This window comes from Pezoporus flaviventris, unplaced genomic scaffold (genome assembly GCF_033815535.1).
Source record: "Pezoporus flaviventris isolate CSIRO_AGI_PZ_B2104156 unplaced genomic scaffold, CSIRO_AGI_Pfla_v1 ptg000007l, whole genome shotgun sequence".
NCBI lineage: Eukaryota > Metazoa > Chordata > Aves > Psittaciformes > Psittacidae > Pezoporus > Pezoporus flaviventris.
The window spans coordinates 23,441,421-23,467,852 of record NW_026892555.1 but is presented as its reverse complement, the minus strand read 5'-3'; the positions used below and the strand labels follow the sequence as shown (position 1 = coordinate 23,467,852).

The 26,432-nt window shown below is 41.1% G+C and overlaps 2 protein-coding genes across 2 annotated transcripts in view; both read right to left on the bottom strand.

Moving 5' to 3' along the window:
* RAD54B (RAD54 homolog B) overlaps positions 1 to 25,515 on the bottom strand; it is a 64,073-nt gene extending 38,558 nt beyond the window's left edge. Inside the window, exons 1-3 of the mRNA XM_061448098.1 lie at positions 25,436 to 25,515; positions 23,040 to 23,193; positions 22,207 to 22,348 (exon numbers count right to left, since the gene is read on the bottom strand). Of these exons, the coding sequence (XP_061304082.1) occupies positions 22,207 to 22,348; positions 23,040 to 23,177 (280 nt within the window). The 5' untranslated portion in view covers positions 23,178 to 23,193; positions 25,436 to 25,515. The remainder of the gene's footprint in view (positions 1 to 22,206; positions 22,349 to 23,039; positions 23,194 to 25,435) is intronic.
* FSBP (fibrinogen silencer binding protein) lies at positions 3,287 to 10,228 on the bottom strand. The gene is made up of 2 exons (XM_061448110.1): positions 9,048 to 10,228; positions 3,287 to 4,768 (listed from the first exon to the last, which is right to left on the bottom strand). The coding sequence occupies exons 1-2, from the start codon at positions 9,416 to 9,418 to the stop codon at positions 4,243 to 4,245; spliced, it is 897 nt and encodes a 298-aa protein (XP_061304094.1). The 5' UTR covers positions 9,419 to 10,228; the 3' UTR covers positions 3,287 to 4,242.
* Positions 25,516 to 26,432: the final 917 nt, after the last annotated feature.

Below are 26,432 nucleotides of genomic sequence, written 5' to 3'. Positions count from 1 at the left end.
GGAATGACAACGTCTGCAGACAGCTGAGCCTTCCTTGGCTTCTCTGACCCTCATCCACCTCCCCTCACACATGCATCACAAACAAGGTTTTCAACTACATTAGCAGGGAACTGTAGATTTTACATGGAAAAATTCACACAGACTAATTTTATTAGCTCATGTTCAATAAAACTTCAGGAAATTGTATCTTTCTATGGAGGAAGCTTTGCCCAGACAAACTGGATGCCATTTAAGAGCAACCAACACTACACAGCCAACTCAGGCGACATCAAGGCAAACGCTTTCATTTTCAGCAGTGGTAAAACACAGAAACATAGGTCACAGAACGACTGAAATTTCACCATGTGTTACACACCCAGCTAACAGACTATTATTTTAACTGCTGTAAATGACATCTTAGCCAGCCAGCCTGGGTATCACAATTCCTCATTTGTTCCTCATTTTTTCCTCCCACTTGGAAATAATTCTCTTTTAATTATAAGCAACTTAATGGCTTTGCTTACTGGAAAGCCAGAGGACGCAAAGACTTCCCAAAGAAGATAGTATGCAAGCTCTGTGTATTTTCATTGTATACGGGGAAAAATCCAAGCTGAAAAATGTGAGAAATATATATGAAAGGACGGAATTGAAGATAGTGAGGTGGAAGATATTAGAAAACAGGAGTATGACAAGCAAGAGTAGGTCTAAGTATTCTCTCCTGGTCTTGGAGTACTTCTCTCTCCCACCATTTTTACCCGTTAAGAATTCTGACCAAAGGCAAGCACATCAACTGAGATGATTCCACAGATGTCAAAAGCTTACAGGAGGAAGCAGGGAGGAACAAGAAAAGACAGATAATTAGGGAGCAACTGACAAAATTACAGACTCATCATTACACAATTACTCAGACAGATGAAGTTACACAAGATGCTACAACAATTATCACAGAGTTATCATAGTTACAGTTTTTTAATCCTAGGTATAAGTCTATTAGTTGTTGGGAACTAAATTCCTCCTGAAGCCTGCTTATTTCAGTTATCCTAGTAGAAGGACATGAACATATGGCAGAAATTTGTCCTTGCCTAAAATTACTCTGCTTGTACTATGTACATTATAAATATGCAGATAAGGAATGGCACTGCCAGATGTAGTGAAGGGAATAAGAGGATAAGAACAGGGTGAAAGGAGAGCAGGGCTTCCTACCATCACTTTCACATAGGCTAACAGACTATCATTTGCTGGAACAGTAAAAATTTATAGCACTTTGAGGTCCAGAAAGCCTAGCCACAACTGTGGTGCATGCATCCACATTAAGAATACATGGAAAATAAAAACAGGAACAGGCACTTAGAAGTGAGAAGTCTGACTCAGACAGATAACCTGATACTGTAAAGCAGATGTGGAGCGAGAAAGAAATCCAGATCCACCAGCATGTAAAGGTAGAATATATAGTTAGCACCATATTACACTCATGGAGGAACAGAATGTCACTAAGGCAGAAATATTTCTGTAGTGAAAGGAAATAAACGTCATGTCACTGGTAAAGAAGCAAGCTTCATAGGGACTCAAGAGATGTCTCCCCTTACCCCAAGCTCCCCTAAACCCAAAGGAAACACATGGAGAACAAAGCAAATGAGAAGCATGAACTAGCTCAGATCTCTGAACTAGAGATGCTGCCTGCAGGTTAAGAATGAAAGGCCTTCCACCAACAAGTGAGAAAAAGCCAGAATAAGCAGCTACAGAAGAAAGCCGATTATAAGGAGATATCTCTCACCAGGCTGGTGCATTTTACTTCTTTACTCATTTGCATCCTTCTCCTACCAATATCAAGAATACAAGGGAGACTTTGCTCTAGCCAGAGTCCTATTTTTGCTTCTACTTTCCTGCTAGTTCAGAAAGGACTACAAGCTTTCACAGACTGGGAATTCCTCTGGTTCTAGTCCTCAAAATAAAAATACTATGCCAACAGAAATCCTGGAGGTCACCTCTTCCTCTAGCTCAAGGAGAATTGAGCAGGAAATATTCTAAAGTCTTTAGAGGATTTTGGCAGCCAACAGAAGAGTAGCTATAATACAAAACCACTGCAAGACAATGAGCTACATGGGAATTATTTTCTGAACTATTCAAAACTTGTTCATTTGCTTAATATGTAAGGACAGAAACAATAAATAGCAATTAATTCCTTACCACTGGAGAGCAGAATTCTGGTTTGCAACTGAAAGGATAAGATCAAGCATTTCCCAAATTATAAGACGAGTGCAGAGAATTTAGGTCTGTTTCCCATTTCTGAGAAGTAGAACAAATAAATTCTTATTTATTTATTAAAGCAAATATTTGACTCTCATATACTCAGGGAAGTGAGTATCTCATTGAAGTACTTCCAACTACACAAAAACAGGTCGATGTCTTTGAACTGAAAAATACAGCACAAAGCCAAGGACTGTACAGAAAGAGAGGCCACTTATTCAGTCATCACTCTCAGCACACACAAAAATTTCCCAACAGAACAAACAGCACACTCTTCTCTAGAAAACAACTGTAAATGTACTGCAGAACTCCATACTGACAACATCCATTTTCACTGTCTGTATTTTACTCAGTTTGCAGACAAAAGACTTGCTTTCCTCTACTCTTCCTACCTGGAACCTGTCAAACCTGAGCACCGACAGTCAAGATTATTTCTCTAGTATCACTATCATAAATTTTTAACTACAGTTCTTTAAGCTCCTCTAGCCTCAAACATACACACTTCCAACTTTCAGTTTTTAATAAGCATTTGTCCCTGTGGCTACAAAGTAACCTGATTCAGTCAGAAGACCAACAAGGAGGCTCGAGGCTTGCCCCATTCACAGTCTACTGATGCAGTGTCCCACACTCGCAGGCTGAGGTTCTATGAGAATGGAGAAAGAAGGAAATTTGGGAAAATAGTGATTACAGAAGTGACAGTTACAAGCAGCCACAGGAAGAAATATTCTCCTCCCTATTGCTTTTGCTCTTGCTGCTGTTGGGGCCCTCAAAGATGAAAGGCACAGGAGGAACTACATCTCCTTTGTTCTCTCCTTTTCCCTGTTGCTGTGCTTATTTTCTTGTGCTAAAGGTTAGAGGAAGGAGAAAGCACTTTACAGGGAATAAGGAGACAGAGATCTAACGCAGTTCTGGATCCATTCACAACAGGCAGGAGACTAAGAATTATGAAGAACTCAATCATCTGAGATTTATGCTTTCCAGGTATTTTTCTTACGGTTATCAACGTTGATTGTAACTGCAGAGGAAAAGGCTGCTACTAGGACAGACAAAAGAATCAATATCTTTTTCATTTGGGGCTTTTTATTTGAAACTAATTGAAAGACCAGAACAACAGCATTTCTAAAAGGTACCCAGAATAACACAGAATCCTCTGTTGCTTTCAAGTCACATGTTACTTACATACAGACACTATTTCATTTCAGTAGCTTATAGTCATAGTGATATTGATCAAAGGCACCTGCAATTGTCTTGGTTGCACATGCACTCTAGTAATTATGCATGCAAATGAAGAGATTAGACATATCTGTGGTTGATCACCAGTATAATTACTATAACTGAATATATGATCATGGTAACTGTACACACAAATTACACATGCATGCAGTTAAAAACCAAGCATTGCATTCACTGTCTCTATTCCGATAACATCCTATGGAAACACTCCTCCACTGGAAACAATAAAAAGTAGCAACTTTTAAAAAGATGTGCATTTACTCAACTGTCTACTGAACATTAAAAAAATATAACAATCCAGTAACTTTGTTTTCCAAGCTGATATATCAACAAAAACTCATCACTGTCGAAAGATTTACCAACTTGAAAGGAATAAGACATTTAAGCCTCTTATTCCTCCTTTTTGTATGTATTAACCTGTAACTTCATCGAGTTTGAAAAAATAATGCATATGATCAGAATTTTTAAAAATACCTGAGCTAAATTTGCATTAGCTCATCACAACCCTAATAGAAAGAAGTGGAAAGATTTTTGAAGTCTGGATTTTTATCAACCAAAACACTTAACTGTACAAGATTTAGTTATACTTCAGACCAGAAGAGTTGGTGCATTCAAACCCATATGAGGTATTTTGTAAGGTAATAAACAACAACATGGAAAATATGCTTTTGTCTCTCAAGCCCAGATTTTGATCCATCCATATTAACATCAGGAACAATTCTGCTGGGGCAAAAGCGTTTATTATTAAGTATTTCAAAGAATATGACAGAAGTAATAAAATATTTAGATATTGCTGTATTCTGGCAGATCACGGCGTAGTCGTATTGCCTTCAGCTTCTCTACTTTGATTTTTGTTCGCAAAAGTTCTTCTTCCAGTTGCTGCTTTCTTTTCAAACCATCCCTTTTTTCTTGGACATAAAGACCAATTTTTCTTTGATTTTCTAAAATTATTTGATGCTCTTCTTTCAGCATTTGTAACATCTGTGGGTCATAACCACACATTGGTCTAAAACGTTCCCCAACCTCAAGCCTAAAAAACTCATCTCTTCTTGGTACAGGAGAGGGAGACATCATCACTCTCATATCAACTGAAGATACTGATGTTGAAGGAGACCTTTCCATTATATGCACCAGCTGGTGTTCTTCCCCTTGTTCCAAGTTCTCATTTTGCTGTGAGTCTATAAGCAAAGAAGGAGGAGGTTTGACATCCTCTTCTGATTGCAATTCCATCATGACTGTTGCAGGATGGTGATCCAACATTGCCTGGGGTGAACTGGTACCAGCAATTGTTTCTTTATCGATACTAGCACTAGAACACACAAAATCATATTTAAATAATCCATTAAAAACTATTTTTAAAAGGCCGTAAGTAAGCAACACTTCATTTGAAATACTACTCTGCTATCTATGCTTATGACTATACTTCATTACATGACCATCACCTGTAGCCCTCCTTTTCACTGCACATACACAGCCCTGTCTTATCTGGATTCTATTGCTCTAAAAGCAGTATAGCCAATAAAGTACGCCCTTCTTTCGACACTGGAGAAGCAAAAAGGGCTATTAGTGACAAGTAAGTATAAAAACAAAGCAGCAGCAAATCATGCAAGTGACAGAGAAAAGAGCTAATAACATGTAATGTGATTTTAAAAGGGCATTAATTGAGATTGAGTGAACTTTGGCAGAAACATTTCTATCTCCCAAACTTATTCATCTCCTGTCATAATGTGTTCCCTGTTTCTGATTCACACACCCAAGTACTTATTTGTTGTTTTTTTTTTAATGTAAAACAATCACTGAATAAAATCACACAAAGAGCCCTGGGAGAAGAAACCAGAACCCAAATGACAGTCCTGCCAGTAGATTAGGGAATCAAGCTAATCCTTGCTCCTTCTCCTTGAATCAGTGATGTCAGTGTTCTGAAGCTTCACGAGAAGACACAGAAACGTTTCCATTAAGAACAGCCTACAGTTCTGTGCGTTTCTTTTAGAAAGTACAACACCCACTTGACTCATCTGTCTTTGAGTAAAGCCCTGAGTCAGCAGCACCTCGAATCATGATTTAACATTACATTAGCTTTGATGATAATGATGGCTCAAGCTGCTCCTGCCACTTCTCAGTTCTGTTTGAAAACCTACACTTCTACACATCACTCCTTTATTCGGGTTATGCTTTTTCAAACCAGATCAGCTTCTTGCTCCATGTTACAGCACATACCTACAAAGAATGCTTTCAGCATAACTGAAAAGGCAGTATAGTGTAACATGGGAACAGAAACATGTTGACTTTGTACAGTGCATCATCATGGCCTTGAGAGAGTAACAGAGGCTCTAACTGGTGGTTGAAGATAAAGACACACATTCCCCAGCCACTGAAGAATGAGCTCCTGTGAACAGCTAAAGGCAGCAGGGGGATCCATGATTAATGTAACATTCACTGATGCTTCCAAATCCTGCAGTTGCTTTCTATTCAATTGGGGGGTGGGAGGTTTTTGCTTACGTTTTTTAAACTCATTGTGAGTCCCACTATCCACAAATTGAGAAACACTATCTGATTATTAAAACACTGGTCTGGGTAGCAATAGATGTGGGTTCAAATTCCCAGAAGCAAAGAGAAACTGAAGTTGTACATCCTACTTCTCATTTAAATGCACTAACTCCTTAATCAAAAGGTGGCATGATCATCTCTTCTGCATCTTCCATGGTCTTCAAAACTCTTGGTTTAAAAAAGAAATAAGCAGTCACGGTTGCAGTTTCTGAAGGACCCAGATCTACTCTGCCATTCATTAACATGAAAGTGCATTTTCTAGACTAAAAGTATGAAGGATTCTGAATACTCAACTGCAAAAGCGTTCAACAGGGTCAGAGCAATGTGTTTGCCAAAAATTAACTCTGTCAACCACCCAAACCATTTTAACTGAAGATTAAAAACAAACAACAAAAAAAAAAACACACAACAAAAAAAAAAACACATCACCACAACAACAAAACAAAAAAAAAAGAACAAACCAAAAACAACCCAGAAGTCTATCTGAAGCAAATGTTGAAAGTAGACTTTTCATCTATTCTCCAAAGAAAGTGCTAGGATAATCTTAATTCTGTTGACTGTTACCTGAGCTGCCTATAGAGAATCAATTATATCACCTTACTCCCTCCTCCTGCCACAAAGCTTCACCTTTTCCAATATATTTTTTTCTCACATTCCTTTTACTCCTCTCACTGAGCATCGGAAGTATTAACCTGCACACAAATTTTCACTTGTTCTCTCCAGTGCTGACTGGAATTCTGGTCTAAAACAGCTTCCCTCCTCCTTATTTGCTGGCTCCTGGCCAGCTTCTAGCCTGAGAAAAGTGGAAACAACCAGCAGGAGAAGCAGGTCATTCTGACAAAGGGAAACAGAGAGCAAAAAGAGAAAGTGAGAGAGGTTAAAGAGAAGAAAGATAGGTAAGATTTAGTTGAACATAGACCAGAACCTCCAAACAGTGAAAAATTCATCCCTTAAGGAATAACCCTCACAGAACTAGAAAATTACCAAATCTTCAGGTAACTCTGAGGAAGCTGCCCCCCCCCCCAGTCAGTCTCTTAAGATGAAAACAATTAGACAGCAAAGAGAAAATGAAGGAATTGAGAAACAAAAGAGCCGCCTGTATGGTGGTTACTAATGTTGTTTCTGACAACTTGTCTGAAAGAAAGGCAAACAACAGTTACCACAACTGGGGGATGGTGTTTATAACCCTGCAGGCACTGGTGATTCACCAGGTTTTGTTTAATCACAGGGAGCTAGAAATTGCTTAAAGGTGCGATTAAGAATTTGGATTCAATGTTGTTCAAGTTGTATTCCCCTCCTACAAAACCTGAGCCATATCCTGGTGAGTTAAAACCCAATACAGGGTCTGGAAAATTTAGGTAAAATGCCACTCAGATTTAAAATTAGAACTATCAAACAATGATGCATTTGGGCAAAGAAAAACACAATCTTTTAAATGCTATTCTTTTCCTCAGTGCACAGTGTATTGGCTGTTCCTAGGAAAAAACATTTTGGGTAGGCAGTAATCAAGTCAATGTTCCCAGACCCGTAAGGGACTGCAAAAAATGTTTAAATTATAGGAGACAAACTATGGAGATCATTAGCTCTTAATCATTCACGAAAAGCGTCAGTGCTTTTTATAAGCTGATCCACAAACCAAAGTTCTCACACTGTGGTTTTTTTTCCTCCTTACAAAAGTTGGTAGTCAAGACACTGCAACCTTTATTAGCGCAATTAAAAGCCTCATTTTGTTCCAGAGAATTCTTTGGAACGGTTCCTCCAGGGGCATTCACCAGGAGCTGCAGCACAGCCCAGTTGCTTCAGACTTCTTTACGCAAAGGACGCACAACAGCATATTTTTAGAGCATCTGGTATGTTGGGATTTAGACAATTGTTACCATTCAGTTCAACCAGTGGCACCGTGAATTCAATTCAGCCTGTGTGCGCATGCCAGCTTTTCTTAGAGCATTACACTGCTGCACTGATTATCACTATATCTGGTTAAAATACGGAAAGTTTGCTTCCCATTAATCTGCTTGGGAAAATAAGAAAAATCAAAGCTTTCTTAAGGTTGCTGGGGAGTTATCTGTCTTCCTCTTTTCCTCTTCCCCAGCTTAGTTTTGTATCTGGAGGAATCAAAACCTGACCCAGGCATTTTTTGATCCCTCAAGGACCAATACAGAACCAGCAGAGTGTTGCAAGTCAGATATGAGGGGTATTAGCCAGCTGTGCGAGAAAGCCTGCATGCTGCCTGCCTGTATTATGTCTGGCTCAAATCTAGACAGTGTGTCTCACTTTACTGAGCAGCAGGGAAAAAAACACCTACAAAAAAAGAAAACTTCTAGTACTGCACCTCTCAGTTGCTTTCTGTATTTACCTATCCAACGATACAGAACTGTTTGGAGTTTAGACTGCAGTTAGCTTTGCTCCAGTTCCAGGAAACCACCGTCCATGCAAGAAAAGTATAATGTAAAAAAACCAAAACATTTGTACTCACAAAGGCACTAGTGGTGTGGGGAGGGAATTTTATTGTTTTTTAAAAAGGAATGGGATTAGTTAAAACATAACATGCAAACATAGTAAATGAGAGACAAAAGGTGTAAAGCCAAGGTTTCTTAGCCCTGTGAACTAACTTTATTAACAATTCTCTATAAACTGGTAAGTTTCATATGTTGCAAAATGACTGCAGTATTACCTTAAATGGAGGAGAACTGCCATCACTTTGCCCATGTTTGAATAATCTGCCTATTAAAAGGTAGGGGAGGGGTCGAGGTTGGAACTACTATTTCTCTTTGCTTCTCTCTTAACCCTCACTTCCCAGAGTATGACAAAGACTCTGAAACAGGCTTTGAAAGAGAGCTGAAAAAAAAATGAATGCAGTGCTAAGTCACCATAAAGCTTCCCATAAAACAAAAGCACTATTATTTTGTCATTGTTCCCCACTGGGGGCTTTTCTCAGCTACACACTGCCTTTAGGAGCCTGACCACAAGCAAAGAGTTACAGAGTAGATAGGAGGCGCCATACTTTTCATTCAGTAACAAAATAAAAAGAATCATCTCACCTTTGAACACCGCTCCTGTCTCTTAAACACACATTGGAAATCTGTGGAATCATCTCCACAACTTTCTTGGTTGGCTCGGAAATGCTGCTTTTACAATCTGAGTGAGTCTCCTTTTGCTGCAATAGCTCCTGTTTGGCATATTCTTTGAGCCTCTTGTACAGCGTGCGCAGGCCCTGTGCGGTGCGAGGAGGGCGATCTACTCCGATGGCATTGTAGTTATCAGCTATGATATCCCAGCATTTGTTTTTTTCCACTATTACAGAATGCTTATTAGTATGTTCCTCGAGAATTTTAACGTACGGCTTCACGAGTTTTAGCAAATCAAGCTTTTCAGATAAGGTAAAATTAGAAGATCTGGCCTTCCCAACCATTGTTATCTTTGAATTAAGGAAGCCGTTTCTGAAGCCACCATGCAGTCCCTAGCTCTGCTCAGCTCTTTTTCACAAACAGAAAAAGATCAGGCTTAACTAGGCTAGTCTCATTTAGGCCCACGCCTACAAGGGAGGGTTTATTAAAATTCCTTCAGCTTAAGCTGACGCAGGTTCAGGAAATCTGCTTAAGCCAAGCCTGACCTACATAAGGCTTCAGACTGAAGACGACGAGAAGAAACAAGCAAAATACACTTTTGTATGAAGAGACCAGGCATACGCAGGATTTAGAAACATAAAGGTTTAAAGATTAGCACATTACCCAGCTAAAAATTACCTAATTTACCCTGAGAAACAAGCTCTGACACATCTCCCTAGCTCTCTCGCACGTATCTCAAACTGAAACCGCGCTCGAGATGATTTTACATGTAACGACATCCCCAAAAAAGCAACAATTGCTTTGTGGAACGCGGAGCGCGTTCCGGGGCGCGGGGGTACCGAGCTCGGCGGGAGAGCCCCCGGCCGCGCCGCCGCCATTTGCATAGCTCTGGTCCCGCTGTCAATCAGGGCGCGGAGCCTGCAGCCGGGTTGGTTACACTCGGGCGCGGGCTCCGCTGTAAAGCTGAGCTTCTCCGGCACTCGGCGCCCGCCGCCGACACGGCACGGGGGCTTCTTAAAGAGCCCGCTCCCTCCGCGGCGGGGGAGAGCCACAGAACACCGGGCAGTGAGCGGCGGGCGCTCCGAACCGCCGTGTTATCGCTACTTGGGCCCGCGGCCGTGACGCCGCTCTCGGGCGCGCCGCGGCCGGGAACGAAGCAGCAGACCCGGGTTGCAGGCGGCACAGGCCACCTGCGGTCAGTCGCGACAGATTTACTGGAGGCATTACAGCGTGTGGATGGTGGGATTTTCATTACATCCACCTACATTAAACAACCTACTATTATAGAACGCCTGGAAGTGTGGTTATCGGGATAAACCCTTGATCCTCATTAACACGCTGTGCATGCTGTGTGCGTGCATGCCTAATGTCTGCTCGAAAACACTGCACCTTAAGCCAAGTCTTCACGTAAAAATGGACGCAAGGCTTTCCTGTAGTCTAAACTACATTAGCAAATGGGAGAAAGAAAAACCTGCAGCTGTAAGGAAAGGTGCTCTCAAACACAGAAACCAAAAACTAAGTTTTAAAAACGACATAGGCGACTGCAGGAGTCGGGTGAGAGCAAACACCATCTGAGATAGTGGCAACGCTTCCCAAGCTTAACATGTTCAGCCTTGAAAACAAGGGAGCCAAGGAGGGGGGTGAAGAGGAGTAATTACAGTTTGAAATATCTTAAGGCTATAAAGATCTAGGTATAAACTTGTTTGCTCTGAGGGAAAAAAACCCAAAGCAGGCACAAGCCGTATTCAAAACAACAAACTCAAACTAAACAAAGGGACACTTTTAACTGTTAAAAAATCAATTAGCATTTAGAGTAACAAGCCCATTTGAAACCATTTCTGAGACACAGCTTGTCAGTACCACCTAACCAAATTGTGAGCAGTCCACTTTGCTGGAATTGCTTTCAAGACAAATTTAAATAAAGCATTTTATAGTCTGAAGCCCATCACGCTCGTATTTAAGAAACAAAATACTCATGTAGTGAGAAGCACTGTATGAAAGCCATCCCTCTTAAACACCTAACCCTTCCCTATTTCACCACACTTAACTCTGAACTAATATTAAGAGGCTGTAACCCTCGGCTGTTGAAGCAGTTGCGCAGTGCCCAGTCTCTTGACTTTTTAGTGGCAAAAAGAAAGTAGTGAGCATTACATTGTGTGATTAAAGACTCCTCCCCACAGACACAAAGAGCACAGATGAACAGCATTAGGCAGAGGAATCCCAATAACCCAAATAAGAAACTGAGCCCTCGGCCCAGCTGCTCCCAGGGCTGTCCGAATACGGCAGCCCAGCATGCCAGGGCGATTCCCAGGCAGTGGGGGAGCCCAGAGGAGAGGCTCTCTCTAGATCACCCTCCAGACTGAAGGAGGCGGTTACAGGGTATAGGGCTCATTATGACATGGCAGGAACATTCTGGGATTGCAGAAGGCATAAAATACATTTAGAGGAAAAACCTAATGCAAGAAAAGGGAGGGATGCTGCATGGGTACCTGTGTCAGTGGGTGATCTCTGGCAAACACCAAGCTGCACTAGCTGGCAAGTAGAGATGAGGCTTGGGAGCCAAGGAACCATGAGTCCAGGCCAGCTTTGGAGAGACCAGAAGGTCTGAGATTTGGCTACTGGAGGGACCAATACACCTGGGGACTGGGCACTGGTAAGGACAAATCCAGACCAGGTGCCAGAGAGACCCAGTACAGTCTGTGGGACACCTGGAAGACCAGGGAATTGAGGGACCAGCTATAGAGCAGAATAAGAGACTAAGGCCACTTGCTGAAAAGATCAATCCTGTGTATGTGTGTATTTTCCATAAACAGGCCTTCATCCCAGTCAGCCAGTGAAGGGAAAAGATGAGGCCATTGATGCTGGTTGTGTTTGCCTGCATGCTGCATTTTCTACATGGCCAGCTACAGCAGTCTCCTCTATACTGTGCTACCAGATGTAGCAACTCCTAATATGGACCTATCTAAACTTGTATTACTCTATCACCTTACTACTTAATGTTGCTGGAGAGACCAAGTTTCCACACTAATGCAATTAGAGCAAAACACCGTTACAAAGATTTCTTTTGAGCAACTGCCTGAAGGAATCAGTCTGAATTACACATTATTCTGCAAGAGTGTAAAATAACCCTCATAAAAATGAACCTGGCTGCCAACCAAATTTTTGCCTTCTTTTTTTTTTTTCCCCTTTTTAAAATAGCTCTGCTCATCAACCTAAGGTCACATCAGTACTTGGATGAGAAATCACAGAAGGTGAGAAGCCAGGATATTAATGTTAAATACAGACTTCTTTGAGCTAAAACAATAGGTGTAGTTCCAAGGCAATTACAAAAGAAGGAATGGTGCTGCAGTCTGTCCTTCATCCTGCACCTTCCACCAACATTTGCACTTATGCAACACAGTGCACAAACAGTTCAGGGAGATGATCCAGCTACAAACTAATAAATTCCTTTGTTTTGGCAAGCATAGAGTTTAATAACTGGTTTAAGTCAACCTGTGTGGGACATTGCCAAAATAGGAATTTCTGCCTCCTCCCGAGCCCTGTCATGTTCCTGACCCTCCACTGTGCTGATATTGAGTGCTCAGAACTCTTTGGAGCAAATCAGATCAGGGAACTGATTTGTCTGCAAATTAATCATTTTTTTCTGATCTAGGTCAGTTCTAACCAGCAGCAGTTCCTGATCCAGAGGATTAAAGTAGCCAAATGACTATGAATTGCTTAAAAACTCAATAGGCCCAAGTTTTACAAGTGACAGATTTGTATCACAGCCACTAACTGCATCAAGTGGCCCATGTAAATTTAGGCATATTATGAGACAGAATACTCTGAGAAGGGAAATGCCTTAAAATCAGGGAGCATCTTGGAGGGAGAGGAAGGACCCTGTGTCACACAGAACAAAAGAAGAATATCTCCATGACAGAGGGGGGAAAAAAAAAAAAAAATCAATATAAGGTACATGATTCAAATACAAAATCATCTGGGAGAATTAAGGATGACATAAGAATGAACATATCTTGAAAGATGTGGTTTGGATCAGACAGCAAACTTGAATGTTGAAGAGAATGACACAGGCTTAAATGATTCAGGCTGGGACCTTCTAGTGAAAAAAAAATAATAAAAAAATCAAATCACCGAATAAAGGATTGCTGAACTCTGAAGGTGCTCTGACCGTAAAGTCAGCCCCAGAATGAGACTGAAGGACATCTGTTCTTATTAAATAACGTGCAAGCAAACTGGCTCTGCAGAGACCTGGGTTTAGCATCTGCCGTCACCCAGGAGCCTGAAAAGCTTAAGAACAACAGAGCAACTGCAAGATTTGAATTAAAGCTGAAGTGAAACCCTGGTGCCCCTGTGCTTATGAGAAACTGTAAAAAGATTCAGCAGCTAGGATGGGGTACGTTACACATCACTGAATAGACTGGCAGCAGAAACATTTGGCAAGTACTGAGGCAGTTGCTCACTCTTGCAAATGGATTTGGCAGCTGCATAAGATGACTTGAGAGCGTCTATAGGTAGTAATGGCAGCAAAAGTTCCATTAGGTCATCATATAGTCCTCTTTACTGACATGACAGCAAGACAGTGCCAAGTCATTTGATCTGCCTGTCTTAAGAGCCTGCTGAGGCAAAGAGTGAGTGAGAAAGTTTTAAACTCCAAAGGTCTCTCATAGGGACGCTTGTTTCATGGGTAATTCCCAAAACTAAGAGTTGCAGGCATTATTAATTAAGGAGAGGATTGAAGATGACAAAGTTTCATGAGCCAAAAGCTGCAAGACAATTTCACCTGGAAGTTACAGGGATTATACCTGTTCTCAGCAGAGTATAATATATACAAAGTATATAATACTCAAAGTATTTTTAGAAATACTTTTAGATAATTTGTTTCAAATGGCTTTCTCATTTCACTTGATTTTTTTTTTTCCCCTCATCTTCATCAACACTTTCACCATCAATTTTACACTTTCTTGCTTTTATCCTTGCTGTACCCAAATCTCAGACCCCTCCTTTCCTTTGTCCTGCACAATCATTTCTAAACATTCCTAAACCTCTGTCCTGCTTTGGGGGCGGGGAGGACAAGGGAAAGCTGAGACAAAGAGGCACAAAAGCACAAAATGTAATCAGTTCTAAGTAACGTTAATGTTTGATGGCTTTGTAATGGAAAATAAATGAGGTGCTTGAAGGTAGCTGACATAGTTTAAGTCCTTAGGACCTTAGTACAAAAAGTGTAAGAAAAACAAAACAGAAAAACGGGACCTGGGGATGGGGAGTATCTGGGACTACCATATGTCCAGGATGGGCACAGTTAAACTAAGTAAGTAGAAGGACAGGAGGATTGCTATGTTTGTGGTGTTAATGAACCCATTAAGCTGGTGTAAACATCTACTGGGGAGTATCGGGGACTAGCAAATGTCCAGGATGGGAGCAGTTAAACTAACTGGTAAATCGAAGGACAGGATGATTGCTATGTCTGTAATGTTAATTAAGCCGGTGCTTCAAAGACTGCCAGAAGTGAGGAAGATTCTTGGAAGAAGTAAACGACCCTTGAAGACCACCATCACATTTTTGTATGCATGCGGGAAACTTTCTGGAAAATTATGTAATTCATGCATAGCTCCATGAATATGCATGTATGCCCAGTGACTATATAAGGACGGCTTGTGTAGCAGTACGGGGATACACGTTAGGAGGAGCAATCTGCGTGTCCCGGAGCCACAATAGAGAATACCTGCTTGTCAACTTGAAAACTGCTGGCGAGTTTGTTCCAGGAGTTTTCTCCGAATCTATTCCCTGCATTTGACAGAGGAGCAGCTATCTCCATTCTTCTAATTTTGCTCAGTGGATATGTGAAGACAGTGAGATAACCATCTTATCATTATCGTGTTGATTTTAGGAAAGTCATATAGTAACAGAGCTTCTGTTTCAGGGGAAAACTTGAGGCCCAAGGCCAAAAGCTGGGACTGAAGTCTAGTTGTGCTGTCATGATGTGAGAGCCTGGAAATTGAACTTCTCTCAGATAACATTTGCATTCGAGCACGGGAGGCCTTGCAGGAATTACCGCAAACGAAATGAACAAGGATGTTGGCTCTTGACACTGTATGCAGGATCACTCAGGCCCCTTGTTCAAAGCTGATAAGCCTCCCCAGAACTGTGAAAAATGCTGACTCAAAGGCTGGGGCACAATATGAGGGACAGCCACCACCCAAAGGACCCTCTCAGAACCCCAACTGTGGAACTGCACATGTGCTCACTAAAACACATCCCTCATTATCATGGTAACACCTCTTTATGCTTCACATGCAAATTATGGATAACACCCCAAAGAACATGGACACAAAAGGTCAGGACTCAGGGCAGAGCATGAGCTCCCACCACAGGCAATAAGCTGTGTGAAAAGGGTCAACCAGACGTCACTGAATGTTTTACATCTAATATAACTCTGGTTTTCTTTCTTTTCTGACCACGTAATAACCTTCTGATTTCTGGTTTCCTTCCCCTTTCCTTCATTACCTCATTAGTTCAAATACATGTATCAGAGCACACTGAACTAGGAAAAATGGAAGGTATATCTCACTGTCAATTCACTGCACTTTTCTCAAGCGTGTGAATAACCTGGTTATATTATCTGTCATTACATAAAGCCTGGTTATTCACATGACAGTGAGATATGATCATATCAAATTATAAATTCTGTTGTACTAACTGTGGAAATACCACACCAGAACTACACAAGTCTGGATTTGCTTTACAACAGCCTATTATACTGCATTGCAGATGGCTACACTATCCAAGAAAGCAGCATTGCAGTCATGGCACATTACACCATATGTTGCCTTTGGTGGTGAAGCTGGTTTAAGTTCCTTCTTCTCATCTCACTCTTGATTGCTAATTCTACTACCACAAGGTATCTTACTGCTCAGCTGGTGGGCAGCCCAAATTGAAGACAACCAATACTCATTAGAGATAGGAACTTCTCCAACAGGCTGGTGTGTCACTTTTGCTTGCTTTCAGTCTATGAAAACTGACTGCACATCTGACTATTGCTACAAGCCAATAATGGCTTTTCCACTGATAGACTTTAAAGCTAAAGAACTAGGGAATTCATGGCTGCTGCATTTGGTGCTTTTGAGCACAGAAGATCCTGAGCACAGTGTTCTGCTTGGTACGTAGTTCTGGTCATCACTACAGAGAAAGTGATGAATCTATAGGAAGAGGAAGGCAAAAACCAACTCAACCAACCCCCAAACCCCTGAGGAGTCAAGAGAACAAGCAATGTCAGACTAAAGAGCCTCTCATTTTGTTTTGGTTTTTTAAAGTCCTGAGAGCTTTGAACACTTTAAGATTACAGTAGTAAAGTTACTTCACTGAAATGCTGTTCCCTGCTTTGCTATCTTACCATCTCCATCTATAACTGTAAACAATGCATGAGCACAGCTGAGGGAACCTCTGAGTGTGTATAACCAGCTGAGGAAAGGCTAGGGAAGGTCTTATGCCAGCAGCAGAGTAGAAGACATCATCTCGCATCCCAAGAAAGAGCAAGCAAAGGTGTTGTCCTCAGGAGATGTCAAAAAGTCCTAAAGCTGCAGAGCAGAAAACACAAGCCATCTAGAACTAAATAACCACATAAGTCTAAGTGAGAAGACTACTCACAGCACATTGACTGCTGGGCAGGGAGAAGGAGGTCACTTTAAATCACAGAGGTAGCAAAGGAATTTTTGAGTAGTTTGAGTAAGTATAACAAAATTTACAAACTTAAAACAATGCAGTAATAAATTACTTGCACTAAGGCATCCAATAACACCACAGTCATACTAAGGTGCACTTCGTAATTAAGAGCCACAGATGGTAACATTTACTCAAAGACTCAACTGCTTTACCAACTGTTTCCAAAAACATTTTAAGGGCCCACTGACCTGCAGCTATACATGCAGCTCCACCACTACAATAGACAGGTAGTATAATACACCTGATTGGAATATCTTACACAGGTCCATCTGTGAAGTGCAATAATAGAAATGCCTGCAATAACAAAAATTACAACAAATACTTCTACTTTTACACATGTCCAATTCTAGCAGTAATCCGTTTCATTATGAGATGTCAGGCCTGAATGTTTTCAACTGTGTTATCTAGAAACCAAAAGTAGGCAGTTAGACTAAAATTGGACAGTGGCAAATTCTGAAAACAACATTTTTTACTCCTATGATTAAAAGTGATGGGCAATTGGTTGCAACTGTCATAACTGAATGAAAAGTGGTTTTCCTCTTACAATAAATTAATTGATTAAGAGAGGTTTTATTCATATTGAGTGACAAGAGGTATCAGACTAACAGGCAACAATGTTCTAGAGAGCTAAAGCAGCCAACAAACATTCCTATTATGAAAATGAAGTTGACTTAAATGAGCATAATCTAAACCTTATAGACCAATGAATTCAGTAAACATTAACATTCTGGAGAAGTTGGAGAAAATATATTCAAATAATAAATACAGTTAGTAATACGGGCATGGAAAACATCAAAAACATATGGTGAAAAGCATAGGGTGAACACACAAACCCTGCTGTGAAATACAATCTGTCTTGATTGTTAGCTCAAAGATAGTGTTTAACTTCTGAACAAAGATCTTCTTGGAAGATGCATTAACAGGTATTAGTGACGAATGAAAGCCAGAGTACTCCTGAACCAAAAAGCAGGTGAGCTTAAACATAGTAAAACTCTATATCCGGCATTTCTGTTCACCTACATTAGATTCAAACAATGAAATCTCAGTCCAACTAGAATACTGTGTCTAAGTATGCAGGTGAAAAAGCTATTCATTTCCACACAGAATATGTGTAGAAACCCTCACATTAAAGAGCTTCTTCCTTACATCTAACCTGAACTTCCTCTGTTTCAGTTTTAACCCATTACCCCTTGTCCTAGCACTACAGTCCCTAATGAAGAGTCCCTCTCTGGCATCCTTGTAGGCCCCCTTCAAATACTGGAAGGCTGCTATGAGGTCACCAAGCAGCCTTCTCTTCTCCAGGCAGAACAGCCCAAACTTTCTCATACAGGAGGTGCTCCAGACCCCTTATCTTCCTTGTGGCCCTCCTCTGGACTTGATCCAACAGTTCCATGTCCTCTTTATGTTGAGGACACCAGAACTGTACACAATACTCCAAGTGAGGTCTCACGAGAGCAGAGGGGCAGGATCACCTCCCTCAAGCTGCTGGTCATGCTCCTTTTGATGCAGCCCAGGATACAGTTGGCTTTCTGGGCTGCGAGCGCACACTGCCAGCTCATGTTAAGTTTCTTATCAACCAGTCGTTGGGAACTTCACCTGACTGCCATGATTTTTCAAATATGATGGACAGTGGCTTAGCTACTTCATTCACCAGCTCCTTCAAGACCCACAGATGAATTTCATCAGGTCCTGTGGACTTGTGCATATTCAAGTTCATAAGATGATCGCAAACCTGATCCTCTCCTACATTGGGCCTAAGGTCTTCATCCTCCCAGTCTATAACCTTCCATTCCAACACTTCAGTCATAGAAGCCATCCCACCATGTTTCTCTGATGCCAAGATACTAAGTATAGTTCAGTGATCTGCCTGTCCACTGTTTCTTCAAATTCAAATCATTTGTAATTTTTTGTTATTGCTTATAGGTCTTCAGAATGTAATGAGGTAAAATAGAAACCAAGCACTTTGAAAAGCTGCAATAATATCCTTCCAAACACATTTATAATTCTGTTTTCAGTTACTGTTAAATAGTTTTGAAATGTTAAAGTAACTTTCATTTTTAAAGAGCATACAGACTTACCTGATAGAATTCTCTGGAAGCATGTGAGAAAAAGTACTAATGACAATGTCAAGTAGATTACCTCCCCTCCATACATCTGTAGTCAGCGTCAACAGCTACTGTATTCTGAATACAAAACAAAGATAGCAAAGAGACTTCTGTGCTCTTTGCCCCTTAGGTTCAAAAAGCAGTCGTAAAGTTAATTTTCCTACAAAGATGTGTATTTATGGAAAAACATCATTTTCCAGTATTAACAACTTAGAATCATGATTAGCAAATTGCCTGTGGAACAGTGTGTTCAGTATCTTACAGTTCAAAATGTCTTAAAATTACAACACATAGGTAAGTTTCATTTAACAACTCAACTCTTGTAGAATTTCAGTCCCTCACACTGTACTGTTATTAATGACATTTTAGAAAAGTTTATTTTGAAAAGAAGCCTGGAAAAGCAAGTATTTTTGTTGAGATACACTATAACTTTTAGATTGATGCTATCTGATCAAAACTTTACTTGTCTGTTCCAGGAAATGGACACTGTGTGTCAGATAACAAGGTTTTTTTGAAAGAATGCACAGCATTTGCAGGGCTGGGTTTCAGAAAGATTAGCTCTGGGAACAGTGCAGTTGTCCAATGGTCCACAGGTGTTTCACAAGAATATCAATGGAAACAGGGGGATTTATTTACACATTCCACTGCTGCACTGGAAATCCAAACACAGCAGCTTTGAGAATGGTATAAAGCTAACAGTTTATCATCTGCATTAAATGATATTGATACAATAAACCATAATAATGTGTACACACAGACTTTTTCGATCTTTATTTTAATGCCCTTTATTTTAATGCCCCTTTAACACAGAAGTCTTCTTTGGCTGCAGAGTCTGGCAGTCAGATATAATTCCATTACAGTATTAATAATTATTAAAAAACCCCAAACTGACTCTGGCTTTCATAACTGGTTTCCATTACTTCTGAATTTTATACCAAAACCAGCTCTGACAAAACAATTTCATTTCACACTACAAAGAAGGTTATGCTTTACACAATGTACGTAATTGCTACTTTAGCTGTAATGAATAGCAGACAAACATGACGTAAAGGGCAGAAGTTGTCTTGGAAAATTTCAGTTATTAAGAAATTACTTAAGATGCAGCAGAGCCTGATGGACAGTTGCATTACCCGTGAACCTGATGACCATACTAACATTGACATTAGATACCCTTATTTTATACCACATTTCATCGCAGCTTTCAAAGATTTGCAGGGTTAGCCCCATTCTACAACATAGAAAGGCTTTGCACAAAATGGCTTGCTCAGTCACTCAGAAAGGCAGCAGCACATCAATAGAAACACCAAGTCTCACTCCATAACTTTTTGGTTATTTTTCTAAAGCAATCACAGAAAGCCCATACCAGCTGCACCCAGAATTCATGAGACTGAAAAAGCATTTAGTATCTTTTCCACTTCACAATGTTTTTTGTTGCAAAAAAAAAGCCCGTTTCCCAGATTATTTTGGAAATTACTCCTCTAGTTATCTTTCAAGTTCACTGTTAAGACAGAACCATCAGGCACAAATTTTTCAGATGTACCTATAGGGAAGCAGGACCACTCAAACAACTTATCCTATATACACAGAAAATTTTCTGTAAGTATGAGCTTCAATCAGAACTGGAAGTTACAGCATGCAGCAGATAAACAGACACCCTTAAGACAGACAATTCCAACCATTATGGAATCAAGGTGATAAGTAGTCATGAAATGCTCTGTTAAAACTCCATACTTACACAAAGTATTACCAATTAAGTGAACCCTAAACCAAAGAGAAGGATCGTTTTCTATGTAATTAATTACAAGGAAACAACAGTGAATTAACTGTAAAGACTGATGTTGAAATGCCTGAGCTGGCTCCAAGAGGAATGATTTTCATCCAGCATGGTTAGCAACTCAGTTCAAGTGCAACACTTTCAAGATGCACTAAGTTCCTGAGGTCATACACCTGCACTCACACAACACAGAACATCCCTGCACTGTTATCTGTGGTCAGGGCACGTGAAAAGTGAGAAATGAAGACACTTAACCCCCCAGAGTCACTCAGGTCCATCAACACCAAGACAGACAAGGAGGCTGAATTTTCTAGATCTACAAACAGCGCATAAACTCTGGGTCACAACATGATAACGTCAGCCTCCTCTCACAGGATGAGCAGGGGACCAATAAGCCCATTTTCTGGGGGTGAAACCCAAAAGAAGAGTCAATGCGAAGGACTCTCCAGAGAACCTTACAGAATGAAGGGAGTTGCTGCCTAGTGGAGCCTGGAACTCATAAGATGCTAGAAAGGGCATCTGGAGATTGCACAAAGCTTCTAATGAGATTTTTGAAGGAAAAAGAACAAGGAAAAGGGACAGACAGAAGGTGGTTCAGGGAGAAACAAACATAGGAAAATAAAAGGAAAAAAGCAGACACCTTTTAACAGGTGACTGGTCAATATGCTTGTCCGGCAATGCACTGCACTCTACTGCCATAAGCTGTTCCATCTTCTTATAAAACTACATTTCTAAATATTTTGCTGGATGAAGGGACTCTATTCTGTGCATCTAAGTGTATTCTGTGCATGGAAGTGTAATGTCAGCAGCTAGAACTGGACCACCACACAGGACCTAGGTACCTGATGTGCCAGTAAGTGGAGAGGTTGGAGCCCATGTATACTGCCTGGGTCCATCAAAATGCATTTGCTAGTTTAGAAACTTCAGTATTTTTGTAGTGCTTACTACCTAGCTTTTTAGAGTAATGCTTATTACTGGGAGTAACAAATGAGTAAGTGCACACACATGAAGAGACAGACCCCTTTCTGCTCTGATGCTAGACTAGAGTTAGCAGCCTATGCTTGGAACCTCAAGTGTCCACTGAAGACACTGAAGAAAATAGCTCAGACTTTGCGCTGAAGAGAAACCCTAATGAATTCTGAAAAACCCCATGAATGCACTCTGAATGGTAAGCATCCTCTGTGTGAGGCCAGCAAAGTCTCCAAATTACACTTTTCCACTACTTAAGGTATCCCGACTCTCCTCTCAATAATACTGTAAATTACAGCGAAATGGCCATAGCATTCTTCTGGAAGACGCACACCTGAATACCACTGCAACCAGCTGGCTTCTAAAACATCAACATTTTTCCTTTTCTATTAAAAAAAAATAATAATTTATTTCTTTCACTCTCTACCCAGTAGAACACCAAATAATTTCACCATTGCAAAACCCTTATATTAGCAGTTCGTAAAAGCTTACTAAGTAGTGTAGCATTCATCAGCTTTAAAATTCTCTCACAATAGATGGCAGTAAATAAGAAAGAGCATCTTACCAGCTTTGGGCGTATTTGGTGTTTTCATTTCAACCATGCTACTCTTATTAACAATGAAACATGCTTTGGTAGTCGTTCCTTTTCCAGCTGACTCCACAGACTGTATAAAATTTACATTTTGATTCTGGTCCTCATTTCTCTTCTGCAGATAGATAAGAAAAAGTTCACAATAGCATTTTCTTCATGCAGTTGAAGAGAAATGAAGAAAAATGAGAAGGGATGTCAATAGATACTAATCCTCCTTATCAAACTATTGACATACATACATAACAATACTACATAAATATATGCGTTCCAGTGCTCACAACAAAAATCACTTGCACACGATACCAAACAGCATTTGTATATGTAGTTTATGAACTGAATTTAATAGAAGTCTTCTGTAGATTAAATCAATAAGAATTGTGATGGGTTTTTTTTGGGTCATTTTAAAGGTTTTAAGAGAAACTTCCTTGCAGCAAACTGCAACTTCATGTACTGAAATTTCATTACTGAGTATCTTTGGTTTTTAACTGCTTTTGCCAAAGCATTTCAAACATTTGATACCAACAAAGGCCAGGCCAAGATGCAATCCCTACCCCAGCTACACTGAGAACTGCATTTGTGCTCATTACTGATTATTTTAATTTACTTGAAAAACATTCTACATCCACTTTACGGAGTGACAGAAATCTACCCAAGAAGCAAGATCAAATATAGTAAAAGCAAAGGTATCAAAATCTACTCCAAACAGACTCATTTAAACAGAGATTATTCATAATGAACTTGAATGCTGTCTTTTAGTAAAAACACTGTACAAACAAATACACTTTTCAGTGCACTGTTCAGTTTACCTCCTTCAATTTAATTTCTTGGTCCATCTCCTTAGTTTCATTCTTGAGACAAACTGTGCTATTTTTTCCTGGTGGTATGAACCTTGGCTTTTTGGATAAATTTCCTAGCACTTGACTTGGAGCTGCTGATCGCCTCATATTTAGTTGTATTGCTCTAGAGGGTGGAGAGGAAGGAAGGAAGCAGATAAAGACAACTGTAGTCAGAATAGGCTTTACATAAAAATGCATCCATAGATAACAATATAAGCACTATTTTAAAACAAAATAAAAGACAGCATAAAAGATTTTCAAATAATCTTAACTCATAAGCATAGTACAACTTTATATAAAGTAGCATTATTGCAATGAATTGTTTTAGTACTAGGAGAGATTGACTACAGCAAATTCTGCAGTTGAACATTTCCCTTTTAATTTGAAAAACCAATAATGAGGTTTGCAATAGCAAGAAATCCTCTGGAGATGTGTAACATAGGACTGCTTAACAAAGTTACACCAGGTTATAAAAAGGACTGGTGTACTTGAAACATAACTGATCACCTAAACACTTAAAATGCAAATTTGAAAAGCCCATTATTAGCACACAATGAACAACAAATTCATGCATGAAGCAGTCAGGGTGCTCCTGCACTTTTTTGACGCTACCCCGCACTCCAGTGGCTTACTGGGGCACAGCAACCTTTCTTTCCAAGATGTGCACAGTAGTGGTACTGTCAAGATGCTTTGCGAACAGGCAGACACTAGCGTGAGTACTGCTATCTCCTTCATATCCGAACAATTAGCATATATATGATGCTGTTACTAGACATAAACCACGGCAAAATGGCCTGAACTGTTGTCACTTCCATCGTGGCTGTTATTAAAAAAACAACGAAAGAGGTCTTTGTCTGTGTCAACAGCAATTCACATAAATGAGGACTACATGACAGCAGTGTTAGCATATGAACTTTAGTTAACCCTATTCAATAAGGGAGTAGCTTGGCTGTTATAATAGGAGCAGACCTGTAGTATAAGCAACAGATAGTCACTGTGAAAGCTACAAAGTTGTCAAGAGCCATCCAGAGGAGCAGACTGCAAGTGCCGGGGCTGATCACAGCCAGCTTCAGAAGCTATACGAATTTGAACAAGTTCTTTATCCCACCCAATCCTGTAATGCATGGTGACACTTGGGAAGACAACCCAGGTGTCACCCCACAACTCCACATGAGGACTGCTTAGCGTGCCTGAAGAGCTACACTAACACTACCCCCTTAACTTCTAAAGCTTGTCACATCTCCGTTGGAACAGTGGAGTTGTGCAACTCAAAAACTGCATGTATCTGTCATTAAAGTGTTTTTGTTTCCGAATCCAGTTGGACTTTGAACTGTCATTTGGTCTTAAACCACAAAAATAGACACACTAGGTGGTTTGCAAATCAGTAAGAAATTTAAAGCTATGACCCTAGAGAATTCAGCAACTTCACTCCCATTAAATTTAAAAAGAATATTACCAGTATTACCTAACTGCAACTACAAAAAGCCATTAAGGTTTTGTGGTTTTTAAAACGTAATATTACTTCCAGCCATACATTGCTCTTTGACCTCAAAATATAAGCTTTTAAAAAAATAAAAAAAATAAAGGCTTATTTTTTTTGTATCTTTACAGTACTATACAGGAAAGGGGCCATTATAGATGTGCAACAAATGATTGACAATAGGTCTTTTAGATAGGATCAGAGTAGGTGTAGGAAGGGCAAGGAGTGCCTCCACATTACAAGTAGATCAGCTGACAAGCAAATACACCTTTTCCAGACACTGATCTGTTGAATCACCCTGTACTCGCAGTACCATTAGGTATGGTTGCAGGAAAGCAGCTGAAAGTATCATGAGAAAAGTGCTGTTCCTGCCTTTATTAGCAACCTGGCTTGCCTAAATTAAGTGTACCATGAAACCACAGCCTACAACATCTCATGAATGCATCTGCTTTTGCAAGCGTTGCATTCGGCAGTATTTTTCTCCTTAAAGGCATCTGAACAGCTGCATCAAAATGAAATACATATACAAAGAGCTTTAAAAAGTTTTATACACTGGATTCAATACTGCATGCACCGAGTCCTGTTAAAGGCAGTTATGCGACCTATCTTGGCGCACATTTAACATATATTTAAGAATGCTCTCTTAGACACTTGAAGAGACATTCTCGGCACAGATTATAAGGCTAGATGGAGTTTTTGTAAGCAACTACAAAGATGCGACACAAGGTTAACTGCAGTTAAACTGCAGACGGTGAGCGCATCGCTTTGAATATCAGTATTAGCGAAAAATCTCTTTAAATTAGTAGTAATCGTAAAGATTTGGAGCAGGGTGCAAATGCAAAAGCTATTCAAATTGCTGTTATCCCCACAGCGCGCCTCAACCAACCGGTAACAGCCGGGAAGTGTCAGGAAGGAATAGTCTCCCTGAGAGCAAGCACAGGGACTGGGGGCGCCCAGCCGGCTTTTCCGCCCGCCGGCCCTGCCAGGAGAAGCCGAGGGCCCCTCCATCCGGTCTCCCACCCTCTGCCGTACCTCAGCCACCAGCCCCGCCGCAACCTCAGCACTCAATTGTCCCGCCGTCGGCTCCCGTCAGCCGCTGCCCACCCCGCGCATGCGCTGTGAGCAACGCCGTGCTCCCGTGGCCGGCCGCGAGGATTACTTCAGCGGCGCACGCCCTGCAGCTCCCATCGGGAAGATGTCGCGGTGCGCATGCGCGGGGTTGACCTGTGGGGCGGGGTTGGGCTTTCGTGCCGCACACAGCATGGCGCGAGGCTGCCCTCTGCGGTGGGCTGTGCGGCCGTCAAGCGGGAGCGGCCGCAAAACGAACCTCGATTTTGCGACAGCGAACGGCGGCGGCGGCAGCAGCGGCGGCAGGAGTGAGTGTGGAGAGCTGGTGACTGCGGCCGAGAAAATCAGCCGCGGGCCGTCGTGGTGAGCGGCTGTCCCGGGGCGGACTGCGGGCAGAGGCATTGCGCGGGGACCTTGTCAGGGGTCGTGGTGGCTTTGCCATCCTGCTGAGAAGATGGTGGTAAGTGTGCGTTAGTTGTTTGAGCCCCATTAGGCGCGGCCGCTTGTCGCTACGTTGCTGCTCCTATGGTTTCCAGGCCAGTTTTGTTCTCTGTGCCCAAGAGCGTTGGCCATTCCCGAGGAGTCTTCCTTCGACCTCTGCACAGTCCTTCACGAGAGCTTCTGAGCAGAGCTGTCCTGCCTCCTGTCTTGTCTCTGCGGCAGAGTCCAGCCCTTTAAAACCCGAAAGGGAACTGTGAAGCGTGTATCTTGAACTGTCTTGAAGTACCTATTTCGAGTAGGTTTTGTAGCGGGAAGGCAAGTGGAAGCGTTGTGTAAAAATGGTCTTTGTCAAAGTATCTCCAGTTTCTTAAGTA